This window comes from Cervus canadensis, chromosome 5 (genome assembly GCF_019320065.1).
Source record: "Cervus canadensis isolate Bull #8, Minnesota chromosome 5, ASM1932006v1, whole genome shotgun sequence".
NCBI lineage: Eukaryota > Metazoa > Chordata > Mammalia > Artiodactyla > Cervidae > Cervus > Cervus canadensis.
The window spans coordinates 14424292-14435766 of record NC_057390.1 but is presented as its reverse complement, the minus strand read 5'-3'; the positions used below and the strand labels follow the sequence as shown (position 1 = coordinate 14435766).

At 31.8% G+C, this 11475-nt stretch overlaps 1 protein-coding gene across 1 annotated transcript in view; it reads right to left on the bottom strand.

Moving 5' to 3' along the window:
* Nucleotides 1–892: 892 nt before the first annotated feature.
* Nucleotides 893–11475, bottom strand: part of YIPF4 (Yip1 domain family member 4) — a 42084-nt gene continuing 31501 nt past the window's right edge. Inside the window, exon 6 of the mRNA XM_043468276.1 lies at nt 893–9402. Within this exon, the coding sequence (XP_043324211.1) occupies nt 9265–9402 (138 nt within the window). The 3' untranslated portion in view covers nt 893–9264. The remainder of the gene's footprint in view (nt 9403–11475) is intronic.

Genomic DNA, 11475 nt, shown 5'->3' with positions numbered 1-11475 from the left:
TTCTATATAGTTCTTATTGGAATTATTTTCCTTGAACATCTGTAATACATTTTGGTATCTTCTCCCAGATAATACCTTTAGGTCCACAGCATCTAAGTTATGATGTTTTGCCTCTTAAGTAAATTATGAAGACACTTTCACGTGTAACAAGTGAAGCTGTGCAGTAATGACCAAATTTTTTCTCTTCTGTTTTTGTCAGATATGTTTTACAAGTGAGACCATAAATCTAAATTGCAACAAGTCTGCATTGATTATATTTTATTAATAATGTTTTGAGCCTAAAAATCCTCGATTGTACTTAACAACGTAGCAGATATATTAACAATTTGAAGGTATTTAAACGTACTTTTATTTGAGCAATTGAAACTCTTAGATAAAAATTTTAGAACGTCACTTGCAATAAATCATGTTTTCATTTCAGAAATGAAAATCATTTATTTTATATTCTTAGGCAATATCAAAAGATGTTTCAGGACGTTTTTAAGAAACATTTCAAGCTACAGTTCATTATCATGTTCTTCCACAGTTTTAGAATATGAACATTTACAGAATTTAAAAGGAATGTTAAGAAGCTTATCAACATTTTGCTAACACTCATTCTGGGTGTTTTTTCTCCCTCCAATTCACAACTGTAAACTCAAACACAATAACTTCACAGAAAGGTATAAATGTTACATATGTAGAGTTTGGTAAATTTTCATAAACTGAACACACACACACGATTAGCACCCAAATAAAGAAATAGATCACAGAACATACCAGCATCCCAAAAGTCTCAATACCCATACTTTCTTTCAGTTATTTCCTTCCCACTTAAGAGTAACCAACATCCTATTTTTTGTACTTCACATAAATAGAATCACAAAGTATGTATTCTTTTTTTTTTTTTTTCCAAAGTATGTATTCTTTTGTGTCTGGTTTCTTTTGTTCAACATTAGCTCTTTGAGATAATCCATAATCTTACACATGGTTATACATCTTTCAATATTATTGTATTCTATTGTGTGACAACACCATAATTTGCCTATCTGGGTTGTTTCCAAGTTTGGATATTAGTAATGGCACAGCTGTGGACACTCATTGCTCAGACCAATATGGTAGGTACTAGCCAAATGTAGCTCTCTAAGTCAGCTCCTCAGTTGCACTAACCACATAAGTGGTCAGTAGCTACAATGCTAGCAGCTACTGTATGGATAGCACAGAACAGAGCACTTGCATCATTGCTGCAAGTTCCACTCCATGGTGCTCAATCCACAAGTTGGTGAACATATGAAATTGCTGAGTCAAAAGTTATGCTTATGTTCCACATTAACGGAAGATAGCATCAAATAGTTTTAGAGTGCCCATTACTATTTTGTTATAAGTTCTTCTATTTTAAAATATTAAAACACTGTATTTACTTTTCATCTAATAATCATAATACACTAAATAGGAAAACCAAATTAAAAAAATTAAACTATTTAGAAGCAACAGCCACTGTTAGAACATGGAATGATTCACAGGTAATGAACAAGGCAGGAACATTATTTACCGTAACACAGTTCAAGTTAACAGATGTTGCAAATGTTTCTCAGATGTCATTACAACAAAAGGTCCATTATCAATGGCTATCAAAAAAGAACTAATTAATCTATTAATTTTAGTGCTATTGAAGTTACAGTAAAATAATCTACCACTGGTACAAATTTCAGTATTTTAACTGAGACAGCCATGCTGGTGTCTATCAGCTAAACATCAGATCTCCTCATAATCCCAACCAATTAACACCAGATATTATCAATCATCTTAAGTTTTGGCAAATGGAGGCCAATGTTGTTCAAACTGTATTTAGCCATGAATGAATTTGTGCACCTGTACATATATATGTTGGTCTTTATCATTTCTCCCCTCTCTAGTTGCTCATTTACATTCCTTGTCCATTTCAAATTATCAATTTATAAATTTTTACTATTATACATTATATACTATGATTGCCCATATATATCCTTTGCCCACTAAGTTACTAATTGCCAAATGTTATTTTTATATTAAGGAAATTAGCCCTCTGTACACATAAGGCTTACAAATATTTCCTCCAAGTAGTAGTTTATCTTTTTCCTATAAAATTGTTTTAAATGCTATGTAGTCAAGTTTCTTAACCTTTTTTAGTTTTTGTGTTTTACGTCATGTCTGAAAGTCTTATCTTCTCAAATATCTTATCTTCTCAACTTCACATGAAATGTCGATTTTTCTCCTATTTAAAAAAATACTTGATATATCTGTAATTTACATACTCTAGCATAAGAAGTGGAGTCATTTTTTAAAGTGGCCTATAACGTTTTTGTCAGACACTGCTAGCTACCTACTTGGCACCCGTTCTTCCTTTCGAACAGAACGTGACTTTGTTTAGGGCAGTAAATGTGCCTAGCTTAAAATACTTTCCCAGACTCTCTTATGGCAAGGGGTGGCCAAGTGTTTCTGTTCTCTGCTAAGATTAAGTCACTGAATGTGGCTTCCAGAGATTTTTAAAGGCAACTTTGACTGACATGCTCCATTTGACCTCTTAACCTTCACTTTCTTCCTGATTGGAATTTAGATGTACTACCTAGAGGTGAAACAGCTATTTTGAGACAACATGGATGAAAGCCATCAACCAAAAAAATAGCAGAGTACAAAGATAGAAGGAACCTGAGTCCCTGGCGACATTAAGTTGCTATTAGTCCTAGATTATACACCTTTGGATTGCTTATATGAGAAAAATAAACTCTTTGTTTACTGAAAGATCACAGGGTACAATCATACAGTATGACCGTACTGATCATAGGGTTCTTTCTTGCAAACAAATACATTTCTATCTGATGCATTATCTCATGTATACCAATTTGGCATGTGACTTTTATCCCATACTTTCTATATATAATTGAGTGTATTTCTGGAAACCCTAGTTTCATTCATCTAAATATAAATAAATTCAGTTTAATAGGTTTTATTGAATATGGGACAGTTTTATATGCTTTACTAGCTCACTTAAGCCTCACAACAGCCCTTTGAACCTTCACTATTTAATATTAACGTGTAACACTTGTAAGCCTAAAGCTAATGGTAGATTTTTAAAAATGAAATGGAAAAAGATCAAAAAGGAAAGAGAAAGATGTTTCAATTATCTATATGATGGACTGCAGCAGAAGGCAATCATCTATGTTGCCCTCTATCTGGCAATACTGGTGTTCCACACTGTCATGGAAAGAGCAAGTAGACTGATGGTTTGAAGACAAGCTCTTATTCCAATTCTGTTGGTCAACAGTGTTTGACAACCCTTCCTTAGACTTTAGTTTCCTCATCTGTACAATGAGGTATGATTACACTCAGTAGGTGATCTCTAAAGCTTTGCCTAACTTTAATAATCTATGAAAGACTAATAATTAAGCTACTGGTTTTGAAATTCACTGGATCCAAATTTGAATTTGGGATTCAATGACCAGGCTCCTGTATTCATTCAACAGAAGTACTGGGAATACATTAACAAACATGTCAGAAAATGTCCCTGCCCCAGTGGAGCTTACATTATAGTGGAAGAATTAAAAAAAGAAATCTAGACACTCACCAAGTAGTAGTACTACAAATGAAATAAGCAATGATGTAATAAAGATTTAACTGGGGCATACAGCTGGAGAGTTACAAGATTCAGGGAAGATTCCTCTGAAGTATGGTTATGAAGTTTGTATAACATGAAGATAGTTATGGCATAATACATGAAAGAGAGTAAAATGTGAACTGGCAATTTAACTATGTTAAAACAATTACAAAAATTAAGGATGCCCTGTAACACACATACAGAAAAGCACATAAACCGTACAGCTTAATTATCAAGATTCTTTCCAAATACAACTCTTCTCCCTCCTCAATAAGGGTAAAGCATTAAAACATTTTGGTGGTCACTTTCTTGCACACGGCTCTAATTATTTTCATTGCATAAAATCACACTATATAATTGTACCTATTTTATGTTGATGGACATGCTATGTCCAATTTTTTGCTATTATGAATCATTTTACTATATTCTTGTTTTTTTGTGGCATTATGTACATGCATTTCTGTTGGGGATATATCAAGAGTAGGACTACAGACCTTGGCCATGGTATTAAAAGCACCATTATATCTAATCAAAAGCTCTAGCAACTACTAACTTCAGCCAAACGAGTTTTCATTTCCTTCTACTCACCTGCTATTCCCTCTGTCTGTAATAATTAGTCTTCCCTTCCTTCTTTGCTTAGTTAACTTTTACTTACCCAAGGATTTCAGCTTAAATATTGCCTCCGGAAGGCTTTTCATGTCTAATTCCTCTGTCATATACTCTCTTGTCACCAAAGGCCCCTCTTTCTTCATTTGTTGCAACTGTTTTACAATTTGTTAAACTAATCACTTTACCTCTCAAAAATACTGGCTCATTAGGGTCATGTGCGGTCTCTGTTGCGCATCATTTATTCCTAAACCTAGTGTAAAACCTGGCACATAGAAAGGGGTCAATAAACACTTGATGGATATCTGTTCTCTCATCACATTCAGGGTACCCAATTCAAATGCCATTTCTTCTGAATGTTTCATTCTTGAAGCTACAACCACTACCATTCTTTGAAAATAAATCTGTATTAGGCAAAAGTTTCCTAGGTCTCATTTAGAAAAAAAATTGAGTATGAAGTACTTAGCATGTAGGCCCATCATCATCAACAAAAATATTTTCAGTTTTCTATGGTGACACTACAGTTATCAGAGTGTAATTTAGCATAACGATTACAAAACGTATGGGTTGTTTCATTATCAAATGCTGCACACAATTTAAGTGATATTTACACAGCAACTGATTAATTTCCACAAAAGTAGAAAGAAATCACTATAAAATCAAGAAAAATGTAGAATTTCAATCACTTATCACTGAGCATTTATGAATAGCAGTAATCTTTTATACCAGCTTTTCCTCTTTATTACCAGATGACAAATTTCTCCCATAATCAGTCATTCCTTGAAATTTCATTTGATCCTGTCTAAATACTTTAGTAAGCTGTTTTTGCTTGTTTGGTTTTTAATAAAAATTGCTCAGTAGCAACTATTATAGAAAAACTATTGTCTCCATTCTTGATAAATCAAATTTACTTATATTCCAAGTATTAATTTAACAAACTTATTACAGGTAGGAGAGTGTACTTTCCCTGCCCCAAAAGCATTAATAATCTTTATATACTCTAATTACAAGTTAAATTCAAAATATTTCATTAAAATGTTTTTCATATTAATATCTAACTTAAATCTCAGTGACAGTATTAGTATATCACTGAACTGTTCAAAAAGGATGTTTAAAGAATTTTTTCCAAGCATTTGCAAATTGTAAACTAAACACCTTCAAAGTAAAAACTTACAGATATCTTGCTGAAAATTAGAAAAGTTGAAACCAGGGTAATCACCAATACAGAATGTAAAATAGGGAGTTATTTTACTAATGCCATCTTAATTATTCTGACATTCCCTAAATTAACCTCCAAAGTGCAACATCAGCATATCAAAAGAATTCAAATGAGCAACCTAACCCTGTAAAATGTCTGACTCTTTGCAAGTCCATGGACAGTAGCCTGCCAGGCTCCATGGTCCTAGAATTTTCCAGGCAAAAATACTGGATGGGTAGCCATTCCCTCCTCCAGAGGCTCTTCCCAATCCAAGGATTGGACACAAGTCTCCTGCACTACAGACAGATTCTTTACCAACAGGGAAGCTCCAACCTAACTCTAAGCTTTATGTTTAATAATATACACCTTGTACAGGGAATATTCTCTTAACCATTTCTCTTTAGACAACTATACCCACTAAGGCACAGCAGAACCTAAAACTGTCATAAAGTACATAGAAAATCTGTTAAAAGAAAATGTATTTCACAAACAGAACTTTCTTCAGAAACTACAATGATTTCTAGTGACAAGATGTAAGAATGTCTAGTATTGACTGAGGTCAAAAATCATATTTTGAAATTTATTTAAAAAGTGACAGCAGATTCTCAAACATACAAACTACTGTCAGATTATACAAAGCAGGAACAGAACACTTGTAATTCTGTTTCTAAAGGGAAATTACCATGTGGTACTAGGTAAAGCCCAAGATGTAATATAAGGGTTCAATTAAAGAAACTTTTTATGAAAGAGGATAATAAGATACTTATTTCATGTGACTAAAATATCAGAGAAGAGAGTATCAGAGGATGATTTTTTAGCTCTATTAAGACTTCTTTCAGACTGCCATGAATTATGTTAACTCCAGTCTAAATCCCGTAATAGGGCCTTTTAAACACTCTCAGACACTCTACAGTTCCCCGAAATGTGTGTTGTTTTCCTTTGCAGCAAAGAACAAAACAAGAAACCTAACTTGTAAATTATATATATAAAACAAAACTGTATGGAAGTAAGACATCTTAGCAAAAATTATCAAACGTGTCACAATTTCCTAAAACTTAACACTAGCTAAAATGTTTTACTGACAAGGTAAAAGATAAATAACAATCATCTTAAAATATTCAGTTTTGTTGAATATGAAAAATATTGTTTTTATTAGTTTGCAGAAGTATTATTTTATTCAATGTTTTATTACATCAGAATTTTTTAAATGAACTAAATTTTAAACAATATATAAACAAAATATCTACCTCACATTTTAAGTCAATGTAAATTTTCACTAATTTAGAAATATTAATATATTAATATTTAGGGAATTTTGGGAAATAGATTATATAATATATAAAATTGCCTTACAGACCTTAGAAATTAGCAAGCTTAGTAATGGTTCATAAAACTTTACAAATCTTCCTAGACTATATTTTAATATAAACAAAATTATACAGATTTTTATTTATAATCAAAATTTCAATTATTTTATAATCAATTTAAAACAGAAGTAAATGTCTCTTTTTTTTTTGAGGATTAACATTCATCAGGATTACTACGACTGGAAACACTTTAAACATGTATACACACATACAACTAGAAGAGATTATCTGGGTAATTCTGTTTTAAAAATACTAATGAACTAATAATTAGGTTGGAAATCATTATTTTAAATCAATATGACATAAAATATTTTTATATATAAATTCAAGCAGAGGACATTATGGTCAACTTACCATTATTATCTGTAACAGTACTATATCTTGTACAAATTTACAAATCATGTTTCAAACTGACAATCTGTTTTAAGTGCTTTGCTCATTAGCCCACGAAGACAGTGGCTGAGCTTGAAACATTATGAAACATTATAAATTGTTTTTATAACTGGACTAGGCCCAAGATTAAATGCTATTATTTTTAAATACCTTTTTGGAACGCAAGTACTTTATTTTATATCAATAATAAATAAGATTCATACAAGTGAACTTTCATTCACATATTAAAGAAATGCTAGCTTAAAAAAAGTTTAAACCACCTTTGGATGGAGTTGGTCCTTCAATCACTTGACTTATTGCTGAGTAAAATTCTACTGCCTGGTATGGACCCCCAAGCTTTTTGGGGAAGATTCTAGGGTCAGGGCTATGAACATCAAATATAATAATCTACCAAAACAAAGTATTGCTCTCAGAAACCCCTAAAGTATGACAAACGTTTACTTTGTAGTTGCTGCTTCTGTCGCTATAGATCCTTCCTTACTATTCCGTATCATTTTAGGTTTTAGAAGTTTTATCCCTCTGTTGCTTCTAGTCTGTTTTCCTAAACTTGTTTAAATAATCAGCATCATGTAATTTTTCCACATTATTCTGGCCTAAAGATAGCTCTATACTTCTCACTTCTGCAGCTTAAAGTTTTTGGGTTTTATTTTAGGAGAGGAGAAAAGAATGAGAGATGGGCTTGATATCTTGCTAATTTGTAGGCTTATTTCAGAGTTGCTGGATATTTCCTGACACATTAGGTTGCTCAAGGAATATATCCCAAGAGGTGGCCACGTTACCATACTGAAGACAGCAGTTAATTCTTCCAGCTGAGACTAGAAAGGATAATATAATAATTTGCTAATAGTTATTAGGCATTTGGTATTTTATGGATATCAAATATTTCACCTACTTTACAAACTAACATTAATTAAAGGTACATCTAGAATCTATGAAATTATTTGCATAAAATTTCACTAGTTGGAATTTCTTAGTATCTCTCTTAGCAAATATTGTATGTTTAAGAGTACCTGATACTTGTTAAAATATCAAGTAATATAAGACAACGTGTTATAAAACAAAACACACAGCTGGGAAGCATTTTATTTTTTTTCTATTTCATATAACATTGCTCGGGACCACAAGACTCTAAAGGTGTCTTTTCAGCAACTTTTACGGCTTAGAAGTGCCGCTTAAAAATATTTGCTGATGCTATAAATATTATTGTTTTTCTATATACTGACAGTTTTAATAAATGCCATATCCATCAAATGCCATAAGCAGAAACTTGAAATCAGATGTTTAGACATTCAAAAGTGGTTTGTAAAAAAAAGCACACCCAAACAAACCAAATCTACATCAGCAACTGTTGTAATTAGTTTTAGTTGTTGTTATTAAGAATTCCGATGTATGGCAGAAACCAGCATAATATTATAAAGCAAATATCTTGCAATAAAAAATTAAAAAACAAAAGAAAAAAGAATTTTTAACAAGGACATACTGCCAGAAGCATGTACGAGACTTTAAAAATTATATATAATTTAAGAGCAAATTTAATTTCATAAATAAGATTAAAGGCCAAATTAAAGAAAGTGGAAGCATCAGATTTAAAATATCTTAATTTTTAAGCTATTCAGAAATATATTTTGTGAATAAGAATTACTTCATAAATATATATGTATAAATATAAATATATATCTACAGGATCTGCAATGCAGGAGAAAACTCTTTAAAGGAAAAAAATTGCACTTTTAGATCATCAGAATGTTATTATATTTACCCTTCAAGTGAAATATAATTACCATTCCAGGTGCTTTTGGCATAGATCTTTAGGTGAATATTGACACAATCTTAAAAACACAATGCTTTTATATTTTATTCACTGGAATATGAAGAATCAAACAATTCAGAATTCTGACCAAAAATATTCAGATAACTGCAATTGCTTAATTAAATACAAAAAAAAAAATGTTTTAAAAAGATCTGAAACTGCCTTTACATCTGAACATGTAAAATTTTACCGTCAACAGGGTTTTTTTTAATATCCTCAAGCAAGAATTTCCAGCCTACACAGAAATGTAACATTGTCTTTTTCTATTTGACTTAGATCACACCCCAGTATATAAGGACAAAAAATAAATGTATAATAAAAAGATTGGATAAATCAGGAGAGGCTTTTTGGTCTTGAATTCTTCACCCACTAACAATGAAGCAGCACTGTAGGCAGCCCAAAACACACCAAAGAGCTTAAAAAAAAAAAAAAAGACAAAAGGCAGCATATTAGCAAGTCAATTAATATTTTGAGCATCATAGAATAAAAATAACATTTGCAGTATTTTTTTTAAAACAACCCTGGAAACCAATTAGAGAAACAGCAAAACTTATTGAGAATATTGAAAACTTATTAAGAATATTCAGCTTTGCTCTGTTCCTTGACATCTGGAAATGACTTAGGTTTTATGTTATCAAACTTGTCTAATTATCAGAATCACCTGGGGTGACTATGAGCTTCCTGGGATTCATTCTAGTTCTACTGAATCAGAATCTCTAATGGAAGAAGGGTCTAATTATCAGTCATTTTAACAAGTGTCCTGGATGATTTAAGACAAGGCAACTTTTGGAAAAACTATTACGGGGATGAGATGCTGATAGATATTTGTTTCCTAAGAAAACTGATTCTGTAAAAAATATTCTTCCAAGAAGTAGAAAAACTGATTAAGTGAAAATTTCACACAATACTTATAAGTATCAAGTCATTTTCCCAGGACTAGGTAGAAATATAGTGTTACAAAGGAAGGAGGAAAAAAAAAATGTTAACATTTTGGTTTAGAGTATTCTGTGCACCTACTTAAGTTTAAATTATATCCACTAGAAATTTATATAATACTTCTTAATGTAGTCACTGAAGGCATTTTATAGAATAAAATGAGAGAATAAGTTCAAGGATAGAAATCAGGGAAATTATGATAGAAACACTTGGCACAGAGCAGGGTTTCTCAACCTTGCAATTTCTGGGCTGGGTAACTGCTGTGGGAGGTTGTGCTGTGCACTGCAGGATGTTCAGCAGTACCCCTGGCTTCTAGCCACTATATACTAGAGCCATCCCACCCCTCCCCATCTGTGACACTCAAAAATGTCTCCAGACATCGCCAAACTCCCGGGGGACAAAACTGCCATCAGTTGAGAACCACTGATACAGAGGTAAAACATAAATAGATTGACTGAAAATTATTTGAGATGACCCAATTTTCTACTGCACTTTTAAAACTAAATGCAAACAAACAATACAAGATATTTTAATCTTACAAAAAAGCACAGAGAAATAAAATTATAATCAAATTCTATTTGTACATGATTAAATGTTTGTTGTGAATAAATGGTTAAGATTGATAAAATTACAGACATTTAATGTTAAAAAAAATTAGTGCTTGTAAACTGCATTCCAATGCTAGAGTTAAAGGATGAGAATTCTCATTATTTATTTCATTCTTTCATTATTATTTCATTATTTCTCAACAGACTTTGGACTAAAACAAGAAACATGCAAAACAGATTGCTACACAAAGAAGATTTAAGTGATTAGGGAAAGAAATGTAGCAAAGAAAAGTCAAAGTTCACAAAATTTTTATCCTAAAATTTTAATGATATTAAAAAAAGACTCTTCTATTTTATAATAACACATTCACTTGTTATATAAAGAATATTAAAGACCAATTTTGAGTTGAACTCAATGACTAAAAATAACCAGAGGACACAGTTTTAGCAGTTTGGGGAATAGTCTCAGAAGCATTCAAACAATCCTTAACCCAAGTAAAACAACACACAGGCAGTGATCCTGAATGACTCAGTAAAGTGGCATGATCACTAAGACTAAATAATTAAATGTCAGCGTGGGTGGGGCTAGCTTCTACACTGCAAGACTTTCAACCTAAGCACTAACAATGGTAATTTTTTAAAAAATTGGGATTAGAGGAATCAAAGTGCTTCTTCTTGGTTTCTAGAGTGTCCCAACAGTTGAAACATACAAAGATGTTCTCAAAATATTCATTTAATATTTATAATAATAACAGCTACAGTTTGAGTGCCTACTGTGTGTCAAGCACTATACTAGTCATTATTTATTCTTCAAAATCTTCATAACAAATTCAAAAAAGTAGTTGCTAAGTTTCCATTTTACAGAGGAGAATAAGAAAAGATATCTCCCCAAGGCGGACAGAAAGAGGCAAAACCAGGATTTGAATTCAGAACTGACTGGTTCTAAACCCAACTCTTCTCAATATCCAAGGCTTATATGTCAGTGTTAGCCTGGAGTTACTCAA